Genomic DNA, 23,048 nt, shown 5'->3' with positions numbered 1-23,048 from the left:
AGCCTAATCCAATCAAAGGATTCAATCGGTCCGGGGGTTGGAATTAACCCAGACCAAATCCAACAATAAATTGTCTTTTTCACACAAATCTTCTGAAATTTAAGACCGGTTTGGTGTCGCAGTTGCGTCCTTCAGTGTGAAGAGACTGATCTGAGCGCAAATAATCCAGGTAGGTTTATATTTGTTCAGGCTTGCGTTACATTTCCCTCACTGTAGCTCGATGTAGAATATCAAACACAAACTGTTACAAAATGTTTCTAATGAAAGATTCACCTTGCAGTGATTCAAACCTGGCTATGATACTCTATAGTTAACTACATACTTACACCAACCCTCGACACAGTCTATTACCCAATACCGCTTTTTTTCTCACACATATTATAAACATTTAGATGTTTGAACATATGCAATTCGTTTCACAGGACACCACACTGTATTTTTGACTTCCTGCGTGTAGCGTGTTCGCAAAGCTTTTACCATGGCACTAGATGGATGTGGCCAGTTGTGCAAGTGTTTCCTCATCATGTTCAACATCATTTTTTCCGTAAGTATCCGTAATCTCACTGTAACTGTAGGCCTATTGGTAACACATTGGTTGGTATCTGGTGTGTATGAGAAAGAGAAGGGGGCTGGTGTAAAATGTAAATTCATTGTGGTAGGTGACGAGTTCAAATGTATTTATTTTTATTTAACTAGGCAAGTGGGTTAAGAACATTGTTATTTACAATGGTCTATTTATCTTTGAACAACCTAGGCAGCATTTGCCATTTTCTGATTTGGAAATAAGCTTTGCTTAAAGTCCAATTTAAATGATATTTATCTTTGTCCAGACCCTTGCTACCATCTCTGTATATTTCCACCGCTGTTAATAACATGTCTGACTGATTAAACCACTTTCCCATCAAAGTACCAATTAATGTTGCTCACAGTTGTCCATAAAATTGGATTTGTCACATGCCCGAATATAACTGCTGTAAACTTTACCATGGAATGCTTGCTTATGAGCCCTTCCCAATGATGCAGATTTTTAAAAGAACAATACAAATGAAATAGTAACACAAAAAAATGTAATAAAATACAGGAGAATGGAGCTACAGACAAGGAGTACCAGATCAATGCGCAGAGGTACGAGGTATTTGAGGTCGATATGTACATGAAGGCAGGGTAAAGTGACTAGGTATCAGGATAGACAATAAGAGTAAAATAACGTTGCAGCAGCAAATTATGTGTAAAAGTGTGTTTGTGTTTTGTCGGTATGCGTGTGTGCATATGTTGTGTACTCGCACACTAGTTCATTCCATTTATGAACTTCTCCTTCATTAATGGAAATTAATGATAAGTTTTTGTTTCTCATGTTACGTTTCAAAATGTTGGCATTCATACAGATAATCTGCTTGGGTGACCCTTCTGGTCAGACCTTTATATCCAATCAATGTAATAAGAATACAAAAGACTCAACAAAACAACAGTTGCCTTGCTGCTGAAAAGCAGGCCTAAATCATTGAACAGGTAATAGTATGTGAAATATGAGCCGACAGATGCAAAACCACGGACCTACTGCATCATTGGGGTGTGGTTAGTTCACTCTACCAGCTAACTGATATTCCAAGCAGGAGAATTCTATATTAATGAATCAAAACTAGGAAACGAAACACACAGGCGTGCCGTTTAATTTGTTGAACTAGTTTAGTCCTGGCCCCTGGTTAAGGAAGCTATTCTGTTCAGTATTTATTCTGTTGCTTTCTGTGCTTTGAAAGGAATGCTATTTTTTATTTATTTTATTTTTTATTAATGTCTTGTTTATCTAGATTTCCCAAACTAGACTATTTATTTGTAGTCCTTTTTTGCAAAACAGTGCTGCACCTGACATTACATGATGACATTATTGTTACCAATGTTACCAATCATCGTTGTCAGATGACAACCTCATCTCCAAAACAAACTTTTAAGGAAATTGAGAACTGCCATATTTTCCCATTAACAAACATACAATAATGAAACTTCAGAAGCTATTTTGAATACATTTATTGGTATTAGAGTCCCGAAATGTTCACAGTACATTGAGGGGAGTTACTGCTTTCAATATACAGTACCAGTCAAAAGTTTGGGAACACCTACTCATTCCAGGGTTTTTCTTTATTTCTACATTGTAGAATAATAGTGAAGATATCAAAATGATTAAATAACACATATGAAATCATGTAGTAACCAAAAAGTGTTAAACAAATCCAAATATATTTTTCATTTGATATTCTTCAAAGTAGCCACCCTTTGCCTTGACAGCTTTGCACACTCTTGGCATTCTCTCAACCGGCTTCACCTGGAATTATTTTCCAACAGTCTTGAAGGAGTTACCACATATACTGAGCATTGTTGGCTGCTTTTCCTTCATTCTGCGGTCCAACTCATCCCAAACCATCTCAATTGGGTAGAGGTCGGATGATTGTGGAGGCATGGTCATCTGATGCAGCAATCCATCACTCTCCTTCTTGGTCAAATAGCCCTTACACCGCCTGGAGGTGTGTTGGGACGTTGTCCTGTTGAAAAACAAATGATCGTCCCACTAAGCCCAAACTAGATGGGAATGTGTATTGCTGCAAAATGCTGTGGTAGCCATGCTGGTTAAGTGTGCCTTGAATTCTAAATAAATGAATGACAGTGTCACCAGCAAAGCACCTGCACACCATCACAGCTCCTCCTCCATGCTTCACGGTGGGAACCACACATGCAGAGATCATCCAATCACCTACTCTGCGTCTCACAAAGACACGGCAGTTGTAACCAAAAATCTCAAATTCGAGATTCAGATCAGATCAAAGGACAGATTTCCAACAGTCTAATGTCCATTGCTCGTGTTTATTGGCACAAAAAAAGTATATTCTTATTGGTGTCCTTGTAGTGGTTTCTTTGCAGCAATTTGACCATGAAGGCCTGATTCATGCAGTCTCTGAACAGTTGAACAATAGGGCTATCTTCTGTATACCATCCCTACCTTGCCACAACACAACTGATTGGTTCAAACGTATTAAGGAAAGAAATTCCACAAATTAACTTTTAACAAGGCACACCTGTTAATTATAATGCATTCCACACCTCCACACCTCCACACCTCATGAAGCTGGTTGAGAGTATGCCAAGAGTGTGCAAAGCTGTCAAGGCTAAAGGTGGCTACTTTGAAGAATATAACATATATATTTTGATTTGTTTAACACTTTTATTGGTTACTACATGATTCCATGTGTTATTTCATAGTTTGTCTTCACTATTATTCTACAATGTAGAAAATAGTAAAAATAAAGACAAACCCTTGAATTAGTAGGTGTCCAAACTTTTGACTGGTACTGTAAAAAAAAGGTTTTCATCACACCCAATGTTGGTGTTGCTTGACAATCAACTGAATTTAATTGATTAATTGAACATTGTAGATTTCATAGTAACATTGAAAGGGATACTTTAGGATTTTGGCGATGAACCCCATTATCTTCTGCCTCAGAATTCAGATGAACTCATGGATACAATTTTTATGTCTCTGCATGCAGTTTGAAGGAAGTTGCTAACTAGCATTAGCACAATGACAAAGTATATGGTAACTGATAGCATACTAGTATATACAGTTGAAGTCGGAAGTTTACACACTTAGGTTGGAGTCATTTAAAACTCGTTTTTCAACCACTCCACAAATTTCTTGTTAACAAACCTAAGTTTTGGCAAGTCGGTTAGGACATCTACTTTGCGCATGACAAGTAATTTTTTCAACAATTGTTTAGACAGATTATTTCACTTCTAATTCACTATCACAATTCCAGTGGGTCAGAAGTTTAAGGTGAATGTAAACTTCCGACTTCAACTGTACCATAGACTTCCAGCCATTGTGCTAATGCTAGTTAGTAAGCATTAGTTTACCTGCCTTCATACTCAGTGCTTTACAGCACATTTTTACTGCTTGAGCTCCTGTTCCTCTTGTAGAATATTAGCTCAAAAGTGTTGCATCTAAATATAAAGCACTGTTCTGAATGAATGCATGAAAACAGTATTCATGAGTTCATCTGACTGGGGAAGTATATACACTGCTCAAAAAAATAAAGGGAACACTAAAATGACACAGAGATCTGAATGAAATATTCTTATTAAATACATTTTTCTTTACGTAGTTGAATGTGCTGACAACAATCACACAAATTATCAATGGAAATCAAATGTATCAACCCATGGAGGTCTGGATTTGGAGTCACACTCAAAATTAAAGTGGAAAACTACACTACAGGCTGATCCAGCTTTGATGTAATGTCCTTAAAACAAGTCAAAATGAGGCTCAGTAGTGTGTGTGGCCTCCACGTGCCTGTATGACCTCCCTACAACGCCTGGGCATGCTCCTGATGAGGTGGCGGATGGTCTCCTGGGGGATCTCCTCCCAGACCTGGACTAAAGCATCCGCCAACTCCTGGACAGTCTGTGGTGCAACATGGCATTGGTGGATGGAGCGAGACATGATGTCCCAGATGTGCTCAATTGGATTCAGGTCTGGGGAACGGGCGGGCCAGTCCATAGCATCAATGCCTTCCTCTTGCAGGAACTGCTGACACACTCCAGCCACATGAGGTCTAGCATTGTCTTTCATTAGGAGGAACCCAGGGCCAACCGCACCAGCATATGGTCTCACAGGGGGTCTGAGGATCTCATCTCGGTACCTAATGTCAGTCAGGCTACCTCTGGCGAGCACATGGAGGACTGTGCGGCCCCCCAAAGAAATGCCACCCCCAAAGAAATGCCACCCCACACCATGACTGACCCACCACCAAACCGGTCATGCTGGAGGATGTTGCAGGCAGCAGAACGTTCTCCACGGCGTCGCCAGACTGTCACGTCTGTCACATGTGCTCAGTGTGAACCTGCTTTCATCTGTGAAGAGCACAGGGCGCCAGTGGCGAATTTGCCAATCTTGGTGTTCTCTGGCAAATGCCAAACGTCCTGCACGGTGTTGGGCTGTAAGCACAACCCCCACCTGTGGACGTCGGACCCTCATACCACCCTCATGGAGTCTGTTTCTGACCGTTTGAGCAGACACATGCACATTTGTGGCCTGCTGGAAGTCATTTTGCAGGGCTCTGGCAGTGCTCCTCCTGCTCCTCCTTGCACAAAGGCGGAGGTAGCGGTCCTGCTGCTGGGTTGTTGCCCTCCTCCGCTCTCCTCCACGTCTTCTGATGTACTGGTCTGTCTCCTAGTAGCGCCTCCATGCTCTGGACACTACGCTGACAGACACAGCAAACCTTCTTGCCACAGCTCGCATTGATGTGCCATCCTGGATGAGCTGCACTACCTGAGACACTTGTGTGGGTTGTAGACTCCGTCTCATGCTACCACTAGAGTGAAGGCACCGCCAGCACTCAAAAGTGACCAAAAGATCAGCCAACTGGAACTGAGAAGTGGTCTGTGGTCACCACCTGCAGAACCACTCCTTTATTTGGGGTGTCTTGCTAAATGCCTATAATTTCCACCTGTTGTCTATTCCATTTGCATAACAGCATGTGAAATTTATTGTCAATCAGTGTTGCTTCCTAAGTGGACAGTTTGATTTCACAGAAGTGTGATTGACTTGTGTTGTTACATTGTGTTGTTTAAGTGTTCCCTTTATTTTTTTGAGCAGTGTAGATAACTGGCTTCGTTGCCAAAATCCAGAAGTATCCCTTTAATACTAGAACATCTTTTACACTATATTTGTAACATCTTGTGTGAGACTGATCTTTAGATGTGGTTACACAAACTGTTTCATGCACAGTTTTTGTTTGTTCCTCTGACAGCTGGTGGGTATGGCGATGTTCGGGTTGGGCTTGTGGCTGAGGTTCAGCTCTGAGACCAGAGGATTTTTCAACATAGACCTCAACACACAACAGTTTGTCATCTGTGAGCTCACACAACTCTACTCTACTAATTTCAGCTCCAAATGTTTTGGAAAGCTTTTTACAGCTGTAAGCCATGGATAGACAGACAATACAACTTTGTTTATTAATGACTTATAAACTATTTGAAAATCATTTATAAAGTATAACTTAAGTGTTACTGAAAAATAATTTGTGCTGAACAGTGAACATTGACATGAGCATCTCTCGCTCTCTCTCATACTGTAGGTGTGTCAGTGTTGATTGCGTTAGGAGCAGTGATATTGCTCGTGGCTGTTTTCGGAGACTATGGAGCATGCAATGAGAATATGAATGGATTGGCAGTGGTAAGCTACAACGAAAAGAAAAACAGCATCCATTTTCCATTAGTTACACTACACTGAAGTGGGGGCACAAAGTATTTGACAGCCCTGATTTAGAGGCTTGAGTGGGCAGAGGTAAGTAACCTTAGCTAATAATGTCACGTCCTGACCTTAGTTCCTTTTTTATGTCTCTATTTTGGTTTGGTCAGGGCGTGAGTTGAGGTGGGCATTCTGTTTTGTTCTATGTTTTGTATTTCTGTGTTTGGCCTGGTATGGTTCCCAATCAGAGGTAGCTGTCTATCGTTGTCTCTGATTGAGAACCATACTTAGGTAGCCTGTTTCCACCTGTGTTGGTGGGTAGTTGTTTTGTGGTGTTTCACCTGACAGGACTGTTTCGTTTCTTACATTCTCGTTGTTATTTTTGTTTCGTGTTCTGTTACCACGCTGCGTGTTGGTCCGATCTTAACTACTCTTCCTCAGACGAAGAGGAGAACCGTTACAAATAAGAACATGCATGTTAGTTTCACTTCCTAATAAGAGTTCCTCACTAGAAAGTATCTAAACTTGTTCAGCCCAATATGTCACCCAAAGCCCTTACCCACAAAGCACCAGTGGAAATCTAATCTGTGACGTGGGAGCATTTGGATTGTTGAGTGATCCTGCTGCTTTTTCCCGCCACAGAATTCTCAGGTTCTCCTTGCCGCACCTCTGACCTCTCAAGGGCCTAGCAAGCGCTTGTCATCAATCTCTCAACTGATCCGCTACCTCGAGCCATGGTGCACTTTGCAACCATCGAGGAGCACTGAGAATCTCGCCTCTGTCTGAGAAAGCTTTTAAGAGTCCACCTCTTCCTCCAAACACAGCGGTGACCACCACCATCACCACCACCACCACGAGCACAAGAAGAAGAAGAAGAAGAAGCACAAACATAAACACAAACACAAACATGAGAGTAACTTTTAAGCTTCCATTTAACAAGAGCTCGAGATAGGAAATACTTGCTTCCTATATGAAGCTTTGCTGCAGGACATTTTTGTGTATGACCAACTCAGTGGGTGACCTGTTTCCTGGTTTCCCACCACCATGGGTATAGCAACAGGTTTCCAGTTCTTAGGGATAGTGAGTTCAAGGAAGAGATCAAAGGCTCTAACAAAGTCCCTCGATTTGGAAAACACTTTCACAGCATGGAATAAACCAAACTATTATTATTATTAGCTATTCCTCTACGAAACACACTACAGTTTTTGATGTCAGAGAGAAACAGATGATGCAATTATGATTGCTTCGTATCTCAAATTGACAAAGCAATGCGCTTACTAATTTACAGCTATGATGAGCTGAAACGTGTTTTTTGCTGCAGGTTCAAGGTAGAAATCACAGTAAATGATTTATCTTGCTCAGAGCTTCCTGTTGCCATTTTGCGTCAGCGATTGCTTTCTCTGTGTGGTTTATTATTAGATGCATGACTGTGAGCGTGTCATACAGTATGTAATCGCTCTCACATTAAAATCAGCACTCATGTTGAGGAATGTTAGCAATTCTATGCTTGAGTAGCTTGTGAAGATAGCCAGTGATTTACTGATGGGGGCGATCACTCACCCTGTTACTTCATGTGGTCTAATTCTGAAGGTGATGGGGGCGATCACTCACCCTGTTACTTCATGTGGTCTAATCCTGAAGGTGATGGGGGCTGTCGCTCACCCTGTTACTTCATGTGGTCTAATCCTGAAGGTGATGGGGGCTGTCGCTCACCCTGTTACTTTCATGTGGTCTAATCCTGAAGGTGATGGGGGCTGTCGCTCACCCTGTTACTTCATGTGGTCTAATCCTGAAGGTGATGGGGGGCTGTCGCTCACCCTGTTACTTCATGTGGTCTAATCCTGAAGGTGATGGGGGGCGATCACTCACCCTGTTACTTCATGTGGTCTAATCCTGAAGGTGATGGGGGCGATCACTCACCCTGTTACTTCATGTGATCTAATCCTGAAGGTGATGGGGGGGCTGTCACTCACCCTGTTACTTCATGTGGTCTAATTCTGAAGGTGATGGGGGGCTGTCACTCACCCTGTTACTTCATGTGGTCTAATTCTGAAGGTGATGGGGGGCTGTCACTCACCCTGTTACTTCATGTGGTCTAATTCTGAAGGTGATGGGGGGCGATCACTCACCCTGTTACTTCATGTGGTCTAATTCTGAAGGTGATGGGGGCGATCACTCACCCTGTTACTTCATGTGGTCTAATTCTGAAGGTGATGGGGGGCGATCACTCACCCTGTTACTTCATGTGGTCTAATTCTGAAGGTGATGGGGGGCGATCACTCACCCTGTTACTTCATGTGGTCTAATCCTGAAGGTGATGGGGGGCTGTCGCTCACCCTGTTACTTCATGTGGTCTAATTCTGAAGGTGATGGGGGGGCTGTCGCTCACCCTGTTACTTCATGTGGTCTAATCCTGAAGGTGATGGGGGGCTGTCGCTCACCCTGTTACTTCATGTGGTCTAATCCTGAAGGTGATGGGGGGCTGTCGCTCACCCTGTTACTTCATGTGGTCTAATCCTGAAGGTGATGGGGGGCTGTCGCTCACCCTGTTACTTCATGTGGTCTAATCCTGAAGGTGATGGGGGACTGTCGCTCACCCTGTTACTTCATGTGGTCTAATTCTGAAGGTGATGGGGAGGCGATCACTCACCCTGCTCTCTTTATTATCCCCTTCTGCTTAACCCTTTCCTCCCTCATCACCATCTACTGTTGCTCCTAGATCACAGCCCTGGTGTGCTGTAGCATCCTCATGAAACAGATCAAGAAGAGTCGCCTCTCTGACCCTGTGTACTGAGGGGACAGGACCACCACCACGTTCAAACATTTCCACTGACACCAAACCAGATGGTTGTCATTCAGTGACCATCACCCCATCCTGTCACGTAATACTTCTGGAGAGGTGCCCAATAAAAATAATGTCCGACTTAGCTTTCATTCATTTGCGTAGCTGGACAGGGCTCTCGATCATCTGGACATGCTTTTAGATGACATGAACAGGGCAAGACACTGTTGCTCTGCCCCTCTTCCCACTGTAGTCCTTAATCTTGTTTTTTTTACCTTGATCACTGTTACTGAATGTATATAGCTGCGCTTGCTGACATTAATGCTGCTTACATGAAAGGGACCATTTTATTAAGTCATACGGAGCATTAAGAGGGCACTGCTGTAATCAGACAAGTGAAACACTGTCCAACATTACCTTTCCCTGTAATCACATCAGTTTAGAATGTTTGTTACAATATCCATGTACTGCTGACAGAATTAGTATCTTACCTGGATTAATCCGTTTTTGGTTCTCTATGCCAAATTAAGGACATTTAATATCTAATCATGCTACACAATTACAATACCAACTCCAGCTCCACTTGTACGCCCTGAGGTGATAGACTGATTTCTTCATTCCATGTTTGGATGTTGATGTGGGATGACTCTGGAACATTGTTTGCTTGACTTATTCTATTACTTTGATGCCAATTTCTAGCATGTGAACTGATTTTTTTAATAAGCAAACTAATGTTTGCAACTGGGATACATTTCCTTGAGTCACTCCAATCGCAGCGGGCTTGGGAATTATGTCTCCCTGAATGCCCCATCAGGCAGCAGTTGTACTGGAGGCTGTTGAGTGTGATAGAATAAACTTCATATGGAGTGGCTTGGTACACTGGCCAAAGTGTTGCCGTGTCAGGCAGGAGTGGGCCAAATGGTGTACCTTACCAAGTCAAGTGTCTTGTAGGAAGTCTTGAACTACAATTTGCAATGCTTATGTTCTGTTATAAGCTAATACTACTGACTAACTTGGCACCAAATGGAGCTTTTTTTGTTAAAATAAAGTTGTTTTTTTCTTCCTCGTCTTATGTCATTGTGCTTACTGCATGACTGAATAAGTGCTAGAGAAAAAAAAAATCATGACCAATTGTGAGTAAATGTATTTATTAATTTGTTCAGTTGTCCAGCTTTGGTCCTACAAATGAATAACAGTTAATGTAACAAATACGAGTGTCAAGTTTCACACTAAGAAACACATACATTTGAGCACTACAGTATTAATACAGTACATTTTAGTAACTTCAAGAAATGGATGGTTTATACTCCTACCTTGTGCTCACAATTGTCCAAACAGTTATAGGAGTGTTAATTAAACTAAACTGAAGCAGCCCTCAATACAGTCCCCGTCTGATGGGGAGCACACCTCCGTGGAGCACATGAAGTAGATCTGTTGTGGATGAGGACAGGACAACACATTCAAATGCACTGATCAGACAGTACTGTATCAAACTGTCTATAATATGACACCATTGGCTGAAACGGACCTCCAGGGGGGAGGGACTTCCTGTGGGTAAAGACTGGAAGGTGGTGATTGTGAGCCTCCGGGTGTGACGGGGTTGGGCAGGGGCCTGGGAGTCACCACGGCTGGGACAGCTGAAAAATGAGACAAAACAGCGTAGAGGTTCAGACAAAATAACTGCCTGTTCACTATATGGACAGTTATTTAGTGGAGCTGAGCAGCAGGTTCTGTGGAAAAACCTATAAAATATGGATATTTCACACAGCTATGAAGTGCTTTCTCTGCTGTTGCATGTAAACAAACAGGAACTATAGTGGAACAACCTACCCATCATAGATGAGCAGCCAGCGGGCCCGTGGTGTGTCTGGGTAGGCCAGACAGTAGTGCACCAGGAGCACCAGGCCAGGGGCCATGTCTGGGGGGCTCAGCAGACCCACTTCCAGGTGCAAAGGTCGCCCCTGAAGTAGACTGAGTGGTCGATGTTTCTCTGAGTAGAAGCTGCTGTAGTGCTCATCTACAGGCAGAGGAAAATATGGGGAGGGTAAGTGGTTAGTTGGCAGATGCAGTATGATAAAAACCCACTCCTCAGAGTCCTACATAGCTCTGCTGTTACTCCTGAAGGTTTCATTACTTATATAGTCCTACCTGTAGCGATTCGTAGCTGGACAGCCAATGAGCCCTGAGTGGGGACAGGGGGGCTAGGGGTGGTGTTCATCACCTGGTACCTCACCCTTCCGGGAGAACCAGGAAAAGACCTGCACTCCACCATCAACCTACACAGAAGACAAGCTCGTGTTGCACTAACTCTACACCGATTTGTAATCTCATCCCATCTGTACTAAAGGATTGCAAGTTCATCATCATGGTTTGAAAGCATTAGCATTCAAAATGGTAACTTCTGGGAAAAATAATGAAATAAATTTGCTGGGGATTTGAACCATTTGTTCAGGTAGTTAAATGGCTTTACCGGACAGGTGAGTCTTCAGACGTGGTGCTGTGTTTATGTTGTGTGGAAAGTAGAGCGTTGAACTCCAACAAGTGGACCATGGCCTGACCATCCTCCTAACCAAACAGACACGAGCAACAGGGCAAAAGAAGGAGCATCAAACTATAACATGCTAAATAATTACACACAGGTAATATGTTGAACGGTTATACAAGGATGTTGAGTAGCAAGTGTACAGTAACTTACATATCTGTGCACTCCACAGCCATCCAGGGGTACACTGTACAGGTCAGAGGTCATCCTCTGGGGGGTACAGGAAACATGGCTGTCCGCAGGTAGAGGGGGAAGGGAGACCGTGGGGTCCACCAGAGAGCCAGGGACCGCAAAGACAAATTGACGCCCCGATGTACACTCTGAGGGTTGACACACATACACAGCCTGAGGACCTAAGACACAGCACATTGTGTAAACTAATGAGTAACATAGACAGGGCTCTAACCCCTCTAGCTCCACAATGAAATAGGGTGCAGGCCAGGCAGCAGGCTGTTAGCCAGCCTGCCAGCATAGTGGAGTCTGCCACTAGCATAGTCAGTGTAGTCAGCTCAGCTATCACCATTGAGACCGTGTCTGTGCCTCGACCTAGGTTGGGCAAAACTAAACATGGCGGTGTTCGCCTTAGCAATCTCACTAGGATAAAGACCACCTCCATTCCTGTCATTACTGAAAGAGATCATGATACCTCACATCTCAAAATAGGGCTACTTAATGTTAGATCCCTTACTTCAAAGGCAATTATAGTCAATGAACTAATCCCTGATCATAATCTTGATGTGATTGGCCTGACTGAAACATGGCTTAAGCCTGATGAATTTACTGTGTTAAATGAGGCCTCACCTCCTGGCTACACTAGTGACCATATCCCTTGTGCATCCCGCAAAGGCGGAGGTGTTGCTAACATTTACGATAGCAAATTTCAATTTACAAAAAAAAAAGACGTTTTCGTCTTTTGAGCTTCTAGTCATGAAATCTATGCAGCCTACTCAATCACTTTTTATAGCTACTGTTTACAGGCCTCCTGGGCCATATACAGCGTTTCTCACTGAGTTCCCTGAATTCCTATCGGACCTTATAGTCATTGCAGATAATATTCTAATCTTTGGTGACTTTAATATTCACATGGAAAAGTCCACAGACCCACTCCAAAAGGCTTTTGGAGCCATCATCGACTCTGGACCCACTCACTGTCACAGTCATACGCTGGACCTAGTTTTGTCCCATGGAATAAATATTGTGGATCTTAATGTTTTTCCTCATAATCCTGGACTATCGGACCACCATTTTATTACGTTTGCAATTGCAACAAATAATCTGCTCAGACCCCAACCAAGGAACATCAAAAGTCGTGCTATAAATTCACAGACAACACAAAGATTCCTTGATGCCCTTCCAGACTCCCTCTGCCTACCCAAGGACACCAGAGGACAAAAATCTGTTAACCACCTAACTGAGGATCTCAATTTAACCTTGCGCAATACCCTAGATGCAGTTGCACCCCTAAAAACTAAAAAAAATGTCTCATAAGAAACTAGCTCCCTGGTACACAGAAAATACCCGAGCTCTGAAGCAAGCTTCCAGAAAATTGGAACGGAAATGGCGCCACACCAAACTGGAAGTCTTCCGACTAGCTTGGAAGGACGGTACCGTGCAGTACCGAAGAGCCCTTACTGCTGCTCGATCATCCTATTTTTCTAACTTAATTGAGGAAAATAAGAACAATCCGAAATTCCTTTTTGATACTGTGGCAAAGCTAACTAAAAAGCAGCATTCCCCAAGAGAGGATGACTTTCACTTTAGCAGTGATAAATTCATTAACTTCTTTGAGGAAAAGATTATGATTATTAGAAAGCAAATTACGGACTCCTCTTTAAACCTGCGTATTCCTCCAAACCTCAGTTGTCCTGAGTCTGCACAACTCTGCCAGGACCTAGGATCAAGAGAGACGCTAAAGTGTTTTAGTACTATATCTCTTGACACAATGATGAAAATAATCATGGCCTCTAAACCTTCAAGCTGTATACTGGACCCTATTCCAACTAAACTATTGAAAGAGCTGCTTCCTGTGCTTGGCCCTCCTATGTTGAACATAATAAACGGCTCTCTATCCACTGGATGTGTACCAAACTCACTAAAAGTGGCAGTAATAAAGCCTCTCTTGAAAAAGCCAAACCTTGACCCAGAAAATATAAAAAACTATCGGCCTATATTGAATCTTCCATTCCTCTCAAAAATTTTAGAGAAGGCTGTTGCGCAGCAACTCACTGCCTTCCTGAAGACAAACAATGTATACGAAATGCTTCAGTCTGGTTTTAGACCCCATCATAGCACTGAGACGGCACTTGTGAAGGTGGTAAATTACATTTTAATGGCATCGGACCGAGGCTCTGCATCTGTCCTCGTGCTCCTAGACCTTAGTGCTGCTTTTGATACCATCGATCACCACATTCTTTTGGAGAGATTGGAAACCCAAATTGGTCTACACGGACATGTTCTGGCCTGGTTTAGGTCTTATCTGTCGGAAAGATACCAGTTTGTCTCTGTGAATGGTTTGTCCTCTGACAAATCAACTGTAAATTTCGGTGTTCCTCAAGGTTCTGTTTTAGGACCACTATTGTTTTCACTATATATTACACCTCTTGGGGATGTTATTCGAAAACATAATGTAAACTTTCACTGCTATGCGGATGACACACAGCTGTACATTTCAATGAAACATGGTGAAGCCCCAAAATTGCCCTCGCTAGAAGCATGTGTTTCAGACATAAGGAAGTGGATGGCTGCAAACTTTCTACTATTAAACTCGGACAAAACAGAGATGCTTGTTCTAGGTCCCAAGAAACAAAGAGATCTTCTGTTGAATCTGACAATTAATCTTAATGGTTGTACTGTCGTCTCAAATAAAACTGTGAAGGACCTCGGCGTTACTCTGGACCCTGATCTCTCTTTTGAAGAACATATCAAGACCATTTCGAGGACAGCTTTTTTCCATCTACGTAACATTGCAAAAATCAGAAACTTTCTGTCCAAAAATGATGCAGAAAAATTAATCCATGCTTTTGTCACTTCTAGGTTAGACTACTGCAATGCTCCTACCTACCTCTCTGATTTGGTCCTGCCGTACATACCTACACGTACGCTACGGTCACAAGACGCAGGCCTCCTAATTGTCCCTAGAATTTCTAAGCAAACAGCTGGAGGCAGGGCTTTCTCCTATAGAGCTCCATTTTTATGGAACGGTCTGCCTACACATGTCAGAGACGCAAACTCGGTCTCAACCTTTAAGTCTTTACTGAAGACTCGTCTCTTCAGTGGGTCATATGATTGAGTGTAGTCTGGCCCAGAGTGGGAAGGTGAACGGAAAGGCTCTGGAGCAACGAACCGCCCTTGCTGTCTCTGCCTGGCCGGTTCCCCTCTTTCCACTGGGATTCTCTGCCTCTAACCCTGTTACGGGGGGCTGAGTCACTGGCTTGCTGGGGCTCTCTCATGCCATCCCTGGGGGGGTGCGTCACCTGGGTGGGTTGATTCACTGTTGTGGTCAGCCTGTCTGGGTTGGCGCCCCCCTGGGTTGTACCGTGGCGGAGATCTTTGTGGGCTATACTCGGCCTTGTCTCAGGATGGTAAGTTGGTGGTTGAAGATATCCCTCTAGTGGTGTGGGGGCTGTGCTTTGGCAAAGTGGGTGGGGTTATATCCTTCCTGTTTGGCCCTGTCCGGGGTGTCCTCGGATGGGGCCACAGTGTCTCCTGACCCCTCCTGTCTCAGCCTCCAGTATTTATGCTGCAGTAGTTTATGTGTCGGGGGCTAGGGTCAGTTTGTTATATCTGGAGTACTTCTCCTGTCCTACTCGGTGTCCTGTGTGAATCTAAGTGTGCGTTCTCTAATTCTCTCCTCTCTTTCTTTCTCTCTCTCGGAGGACCTGAGCCCCAGGACCATGCCCCAGGACTACCTGACATGATGACTCCTTGCTGTCCCCAGTCCACCTGGCCATGCTGCTGCTCCAGTTTCAACTGTTCTGCCTTACTATTATTCAACCATGCTGGTCATTTATGAACATTTGAACATCTTGGCCACGTTCTGTTATAATCTCCACCCGGCACAGCCAGAAGAGGACTGGCCACCCCACATATGCTCTCTCTAATTCTCTTTCTTTCTCTCTCTCTCGGAGGACCTGAGCCCTAGGACCGTGCCCCAGGACTACCTGACATGATGGCTCCTTGCTGTCCCCAGTCCACCTGACTGTGCTGCTGCTCCAGTTTCAACTGTTCTGCCTTATTATTATTCGACCATGCTGGTCATTTATGAACATTTGAACATCTTGGTCATGTTCTGTTATAATCTCTACCCGGCACAGCCAGAAGAGGACTGGCCACCCCACATAGAGAGGAACCGGGCTAGGTTTCTTCCTAGGTTTTGGCCTTTCTAGGGAGTTTTTCCTAGCCACCGTGCTTTTACACCTGCATTGTTTGCTGTTTGGGTTTTAGGCTGGGTTTCTGTACAGCACTTTGAGATATCAGCTGATGTACGAAGGGCTATATAAATAAATTAGATTTGATTTGATTTGATGAGTAGCAAAGCAGTTTGAAAGCTGACATTCCCGAAATACCAAGCATGTGCACATGGCCTTGGACATGATGGAAGACCATTGACCACTCCGCCGAGAAGTGTTGTGATGTCGGCGAAACACCAAACTGTTATGGCTTCTCCATAGCAACACCAAGACCAGTAGCTTGAGATCGAGAGACTAACCATTCACAAGGTAAGAGCAGCAACCTAAGGATCCGTCACAGTCCTGGTCAGACAAGCCACAGGGTGTGTGTGTATCAGCCTTGAAACCAGGGTCTGTATGGAGGGAAAGGAAACAGTACTGGTGTGACAAACCAGGTTTATGAACTTCTACTTAAAAAAGTGGATATTCGTTACTGAAGTAAAAACCAATTACACAGTGGTCTCCAGGATCACCTAGTAGAGGTGAGGTGCCCTCGTGGCTCTTTATAGTGCCTGCACTGATATGAGACAACCACATAGCCTTTCAATAGTGGTGCAGTTCACACATACAGTAGAAATATTCCAGATGAAGACTCACCTTTCATCACGGAGTCTGACAGATCTCCAGGGGGACCTGGGTTGGGACGATGAGGCGAAGGAATGGTTGAAGGTTGTGGATGAATGATGTGATGGTGTGAGGGGTTATGAGTGGGGTTGGTGGTAGGATGGGGTGCATGCGTTGGACTCGCCACAGGAGTGCGGGCAAAGCTTCCTCTTCTATAATAGTCAGAATCTAGGGAAGCTTGAGCCCCTGATGTCTTTTCAGTGTGTGTACTGGGATCAAAGCTTTGGTCCTGGTCGTAGATGGACATTCCAGGATGGTAGTAGTAGGGGTCAAAGGGAAAAGGTGGGATTTCAGGAGTTGTAGATTCTGGGGTTGGAGTGGAGGTTTGAGGACTGTTAGTGGCAGGAGAAGGCAGAGGTTGGGTAGTAATCTGGATAGGCATTTTGGCCTGGGAATAGTCATATGGAAGGGCTGGTTGGTGAAAGGTTTCCATAGTGTGATGAGCAGGGGTCTGAGATAGAGGAGTCGGAGCTCCTTTAGATGGGGCAGAAGATGCATGATCAACAGGTTGGGGTAATCTGTATGGATCATAAGGCATTGAGTAGTAATAGTATGGGTGATCGTAGTAGTGTGGATAAACTGGATGGCCAGATGCTGGAGTAGAGGTTGAAGAGGATGCAGGCGGAGCAGTGGGGAGGACAGTAACAGGGTTTTGTTCTTGTTGAGGGTTGCTGATGGGTGATTTCAGATGAGGGTAGTACAACGGGGGGAAGTTTGGAAAGAGAAGAGATTGGGTTGCAGCACGGGTAACAGAGGTAGAACTAGTAGACAGGCTCTGGGCTGCGTGTGAATTGGAGGGTTGTTGTTGTGGAGGCCATTTCAGGTGACCATGAGGGTGTGACTTTCCACTTTGATCAGGAGACGACGCAGGGGGAGATGGGACAACTGGAGGATGTTCGTCCATGGGTCTAGAGGGATTGTTGGTCTGGAGACCAAGTCTATGTTTCTGGATCAGTGGAGGCTTGTAGGGAAAATTAAGAGTGTATTGGTAGAATGGGATCTCTAGTAAAGTGGGAGATGAGTTAGGGGAAGTGATAGGTTTCAAAGGTTGAAGATGAATAAAAGGGTTATCAGGGTGATGGGATCTCTTGACTTCACCACTGGGTGTTTGTGGGGTGTAGTAGTGAGGATAGGGTGGAGGATGAGTTACATGAGGAACAGGGGTAACAGGCCGAGGGTGTTGGGGTGGGTTATAGGGAGGCACTTTGGGGTGGTAGAGGTAGTAGTGCGGAAACACCCGGAAGATCGGGTTAAGGTTGTGAGGGGCAGGTGGTTCAACCTGAGGACCATTGGTGGAAGTACCCATCTTGGCACCATTACTGGGCCCTTGAGGTGGCTCAAGCATAGGGATGTTGGGGTGATAGTAGTTGTGGTAGTATAGGTGGCGAGTATACTCAGGGGGTCGGAGAGTGGGGGCTTCAGAGTTAACTGGATGACCAGCTGTAGTGGAAGAATACTGAGTAACATGGGGGTTATTGTAGTTGGGGTGGCTTGGGACAGGAGTGTGGCCTGGCTTCGACTCAGTGGGGCCTGTAGTTGGGAGTTGAGAGGGGGGACTAGAGGAGAGGGGTGACTGGTATGACTCACTGAGGGGCATCGTGTGGAGGTCGTAATACTGAGAGAATGGGTAGGCCTGAAGACGCTGAGCCAGGGGAGGATGGACAGAGGGGCCTGTAGTCAAGGGAGAAGTAACATGGATACCAGGGCTGGGAGACTGATCAGGGGGCAATGTGGGCAGGGGATTGAATGGGAAGGATGGGTGAAGCACTGGGTAAGACAGGGTTATGGAAGAAGGGTTAGACAGCAGGGTTGAGGAAACTGAGCTTGTTGGGCCCATAGTTACATAATGGGTGAAATCTGCTACAGGTCGGAGGGGTTGTGTTACTTGGACAGGCAGAGAAGGACAGGCCAGTGTGACGGCTTTCTCTCCTATTTGAAGAGAGAGAGTGTATTTTCCATCCTGGAAGAAAATGTCCATTATTTCAGTTAGTGAAATACACAGGAAACTTTAGAGCATGAACAACCCAGCAGCGTTGCAGTTCTTGACAGAAACCGGTGAGCTTGGCACCTACTACCATACCCCATTCAAAGGCACTGCAATCTCTTGTCTTGCCAATTCAACCATCTGAATGGCACACATACACAATTCATGTCTCCAGGCTCAAAAAAATATATTTTACCCATCTCCTCCCCTTCATCTACACTGATCGAAGTGGTTCTAACAAGTGACATCAATAAGGGGTCAAAGCTTTCACCTGGTCAGTCCTGGAAAGAGCAGGTGTTCCTAATGTTTTGTTCACAGTGTAAAATGCAACATTATTAAGCAAATAAATTGTTTCAGCAAATTTCATGTAAAAGCAAAAAGAACAGTCAAGTAGCCCTGAGTCATCATTTCCATCCCAAGTCATAGCGCAATAGGAGTGCCACGGCTCACCTTTGATGTGATCCCACAGCCAGTGAAGGGTGCAGATATGAGCAGCTCTCCATGTTGCCTGTCCATACTGTAGCCACACTGCAGGGCCAGCGAAAGCAGTGGCATCCATTTTCCTCTAACTGCAGGGAGAAACCAACACAGCTCACATACAGACCTGACAGTAGCCCCACAAACTCATCATCGCTGTAGAAATAGTTACAGAAACATTGGATTCAGTCCAAATGATGTCTCTAAATCGGTCTGTTCAGCAGCGATAGCGTGCAGGCCGAGTACAATTGTGATAAATTAAACTCCACACTTACCCTTGACTCTGAGCTCCTCTTTGGCTCCTTGAACTTGCAGTCTGACAGTCATTCCCTGAGATGAGCAGCAGAGGGAGGAGGGGGCCAGGGCCTGGGACATTGGGCAGGACATCTTCACAGGGGTCCCTCTCCAGATCAGAGGCAACACATAACTACCATCCTGTCAGCAGGCCAAAGGAAAGGAGTGAATAACGGTGTGTTAAGAACAATAGAAAAAGCTTTTATGTTGACAGAATGACAGTCACAGAACAGTTTTCACCTGCCAGTCAGACAAGTTCAGAGAATGGATTGTGACTATGGACATCAAAGTTACTTTTAAGCAGGGCAGAGGGGGGTGAGTGCTACTTTACCACTTCCTGGTTGACGTGACAGGCATTATAAGGTACCACAAACGTCAAGTCTCGCCAGGTCGACTCGACGGAGTAGCCACATTGAGAGGGTAGTTGGGCCAGGGGGACAGCAGAGGCATTCGCTAAAGGCAAGAGGACAAATGAATAGAATAGCCTACAGCTATGCATCATTCACACCCACACTCCTTGTGGTCAGACTTTAGGCTCCTTTTAGTCCATTATTGGGCTAACTTTACTCCTTATAGTCCAAGGACTTTACATGTTCTGTTTAAAGGCGAATTGGCTCTGGAAGTCAAAATAGTCAAATACTCCATCTTAAACAGGAATCCATTTTCAATTGCAGTATGTCTCTAGAAACATAAATCCCTCTACTTTCATATCACGTCAAAATCATTTCATATATGAAAATACTGTACATTGTTTTTAACACAGTTGCAGCCGATAGTATTTTTTGGTGACGTGTCAAGTTTGTGGCGTCCGTCTTCCATTTACACTAAGGTGTTCAGAGACGCAGATAGCTAATTAGCACAGTAGTCCACTGTCTTCCGTATTATTCTGTACGTAAATCCGTGACACTCCATTTAGTATGATATGCTACGTTTCGTATGGTATGTATTCATTTGTAGAAAAAAAAATGGCTAACGTTAACTAGGTTATGGATTAAGGTTAAAGGGTTAAGGAACCTTCTGTTTTATGTAACCATAGCAAACTAATTTGAGTGTCCCAGATTTACACATACTATGTTATGTCTAGTTTGGGCCTAACTCTAAAGGCGTGTATCAATGTAAATGTTTGTTTTTATAAAATTATGTCTTGCTCATATAAAATATGAGGTCTTTATGCTTCCAAAACCCTACCCCAAGCGATGTGAGTTAATGTTCAGACCGAGCATCGGGGCTCTTAAAAAATATATATATAATAAAATAAACACTCCCCTGTACAGAAGACACCTTCATCCAATGACTAATGTGTAACGGATCTGAGTCGTGATAGGTCACTGTCCGATTTACCTCTGTCTACTAACAGATGTAGGGCTCGTCTCCCTCTGACAGTGAGGGTCATAGTCTCATCTCCACATTCTACGTCTGGCTCCATTCTCATCCAGCTCTCTGCTTTCGCCATCTCACCTCGAACTCGGATCTTTCCTGCACGCACTCCTAAAATAGACGTAACATTAGCCCATTGTGCATATTGAGCAAATAAATACGTGGCTTAGTCAAACTAAACAAGTTAAATGGTAGAATAGGCTACATGACAGACAGAGCCCACCTATAGTTTACCTGGAGTTACTGAATCTGAGTGGTATGCTATTTGTGAGTGGTTCTCATCGTTTCCCGTGATGGAAAACTTTCCACGATGGAAATTCTGAAATTGTCCTTGATTGCAATCGATGTTACTATAGGATTTAAATGGTAAACCTTCCGAATGCTTCTCCTCGTGTTGTTTGGCATGGTAATTGTCGTTCTTATCATTGAATACCACCATTCGTTTTCTACCTGAAACTCGTGATCTGTTCAATTCTTCAAAGTCCTGAGATAACGTGCGAAAATATACATTTTCGTATGATTCACCAATTTCGCGTGGCTTGGTCTCGTTGATCTGTCTTCGCGCTGGCATTTCTACGCGCTTTCTTGGCTGGTTTGTTTGACGGACGTTGGTCTTTGTCGTCCGGGTGTAATGAGCCAGTTTATCATTACGGGAGACACTGTCGCTTGAAAGAGGATTTCGTGTGGATTCTGTGAACTCAACAGGTGTGTGGATTATTATTTTACCCGTCGAATCGTGAGCCTGACCTCGCAAATACCGAGTGATTGTTAGAATGTAAAGTAGGAGGATACCGTAACATGTATGTGTAAAATACATTGCCAATATGATTGTTTCTCAACGTGCTTTAACTCACTGGGACGAGGGGAAAGATATATTTTGAATGCTTCCGCAAGCACCACATGTGTTCACTGATTCAACCTCAAGTAGTCTTAATTGGTAATTAGTCTCAACAATGGCATGCTGATTCCAATTATGCTTGTCATTTCTACAGGGGTATATAATTACAGGTTTGCTATATAATTTACCATAATAAAAGTCTCGTTGAAACTTAACCACAATACGTTAGATGACAGGCTCTCGTCTCTCCACAAGAGGGTGGTATTGTCATACAAGTCAAAGCACACATTGAATTCTCCACTCCCCCCACCCTTACCCTGGTATGGCCAAGTAACTTTACGCAGTTCCTAGAACTTTGCTTTGTTAATATGGTAGGAAAATAAACCATCATATGCTGTAGCATAAGAACGTCAGCAATTGCTAAGAGGTGAACCTGACCCTAATCAAGTTTCACCTTTGAAGGTATGGGTTAGGGAACCTGCTTTTGTACCAACTCACATGACATAATACTATAGTATACTATGGTATAAATACTACCGTATTGCTATATTTATATACTATAGTATTCACCATAGTGTTTAGCAGTGTAGTGTATTATTTACTTCACTGTATTGTTTTTGTATCTTTGACATAGAAGTGGGGTCCATAGTCTGTATGTAGGTAGGACTGGAGCCTGAACCGATAGTTCAGCTCTTCTGCTCTCTTCTGTAACCTGTGGGGAACACAACATATGATCTATACTTGGCATGTAAGGTTTCTCACTGATGGCTGGCACAAATTGGGATATTTTTTGTGTGGAAATTTCCCTGAAATCAATTTGGAATAATCTAGCAAATTTGTGCGTCATAGGGATTTTATTGAGTGTTTCCTTTGTAATATCATCACTATAACCGTTGCTATTATTGTCATAGAGACACTGTGTCACCACATGACAACATCAATGTTGATCATTATCAACCGAACAGTACAGTGGCATGAATTGTACAGACAGCAGTAGGCCTAAGAGTGACTGAAAAACAAAAACACTAACTACTCTAATATTCAAGGACCCGTAAGTAACAGGGAATTCATTGAAACTGAGCGTAATGTACACTGTCTAACTGAACCACACTATTCAATATGCTACATGAAGAGAGTGTACAGGGGAGGAGAGGGGGTTGATGGGCGCTGCAGAGTGATGACTCATTGTGAGTTGCCTAGCTACCAACAGTCAGGAGTTGTTTTCTTTTCAACTTTTCAAAGCAAAAAATATGTATGTCTGGATTTCATTGAGAGAAAAGAGGGAGAGGGGTGGTAAAACAAGGGCTGAGCAGGAAAAGGAGGGACAAAACAGTCAGAGAAGGAGGAGGAGGGTAGATCATGTGCAAACTAAGTGAAATGTAGCAATAATGTGAGATCTAAAAAAAGAGCCACAGGGTGGAAGTGACAGGGAGGGAGTGGATCA

General features: G+C 43.9%; 2 protein-coding genes across 3 annotated transcripts; one reads left to right on the top strand and one right to left on the bottom strand.

Moving 5' to 3' along the window:
• Window positions 1–10,082, top strand: LOC118377307 (CD9 antigen-like). The gene is made up of 6 exons (XM_052518313.1): window positions 1–169; window positions 423–544; window positions 5,799–5,901; window positions 6,126–6,223; window positions 6,881–7,018; window positions 8,958–10,082. Exons 2-6 carry the CDS (start codon window positions 479–481, stop codon window positions 9,030–9,032), a joined length of 480 nt encoding a protein of 159 aa, XP_052374273.1. The 5' UTR covers window positions 1–169; window positions 423–478; the 3' UTR covers window positions 9,033–10,082.
• A 70-nt stretch (window positions 10,083–10,152) lies between these two features.
• Window positions 10,153–21,656, bottom strand: LOC118377306 (uncharacterized). 2 transcript variants are annotated; one of them, XM_035764195.1, is made up of 14 exons: window positions 21,001–21,656; window positions 20,731–20,877; window positions 19,721–19,842; window positions 19,371–19,530; window positions 19,069–19,187; window positions 16,608–18,594; window positions 16,271–16,363; window positions 11,716–11,882; window positions 11,491–11,585; window positions 11,169–11,296; window positions 10,851–11,037; window positions 10,549–10,657; window positions 10,334–10,451; window positions 10,153–10,199 (listed from the first exon to the last, which is right to left on the bottom strand). In XM_035764195.1, the coding sequence occupies exons 1-13, from the start codon at window positions 21,581–21,583 to the stop codon at window positions 10,374–10,376; spliced, it is 3,975 nt and encodes a 1,324-aa protein (XP_035620088.1). In that variant the 5' UTR covers window positions 21,584–21,656; the 3' UTR covers window positions 10,153–10,199; window positions 10,334–10,373. The 2 variants fall into 2 exon arrangements, with proteins under 2 accessions (XP_035620088.1, XP_035620087.1); XM_035764194.2 differs by having other exon boundaries at window positions 10,181–10,451.
• Window positions 21,657–23,048: the final 1,392 nt, after the last annotated feature.

The sequence above is a fragment of the Oncorhynchus keta genome, chromosome 5 (genome assembly GCF_023373465.1).
Source record: "Oncorhynchus keta strain PuntledgeMale-10-30-2019 chromosome 5, Oket_V2, whole genome shotgun sequence".
NCBI lineage: Eukaryota > Metazoa > Chordata > Actinopteri > Salmoniformes > Salmonidae > Oncorhynchus > Oncorhynchus keta.
The sequence above is the reverse complement of the archived record's forward strand: the minus strand, read 5'-3'. Positions and strand labels throughout refer to the sequence as shown.

What these genes read in the sequence shown, in the direction of transcription:
- LOC118377307 (XM_052518313.1), top strand. Translation starts at nt 479, where the DNA reads ATGGCACTAGATGGATGTGGCCAGTTGTGCAAGTGTTTCCTCATCATG. An exon ending in CACACAACAGTTTGTCATCT is followed by an intron (nt 5,902 to 6,125) that starts GTGAGCTCACAC and finishes CTCATACTGTAG; the next exon opens with GTGTGTCAGTGTTGATTGCG. An exon ending in ATATGAATGGATTGGCAGTG is followed by an intron (nt 6,224 to 6,880) that starts GTAAGCTACAAC and finishes TTCCCGCCACAG; the next exon opens with AATTCTCAGGTTCTCCTTGC.
- LOC118377306 (XM_035764195.1), bottom strand. Translation starts at nt 21,583, where the DNA reads ATGTATTTTACACATACATGTTACGGTATCCTCCTACTTTACATTCTA. An exon ending in CTCAGATTCAGTAACTCCAG is followed by an intron (nt 20,878 to 21,000) that starts GTAAACTATAGG and finishes CGTCTATTTTAG; the next exon opens with GAGTGCGTGCAGGAAAGATC. An exon ending in TCTGAAGACTCACCTGTCCG is followed by an intron (nt 11,297 to 11,490) that starts GTAAAGCCATTT and finishes TCTTCTGTGTAG; the next exon opens with GTTGATGGTGGAGTGCAGGT.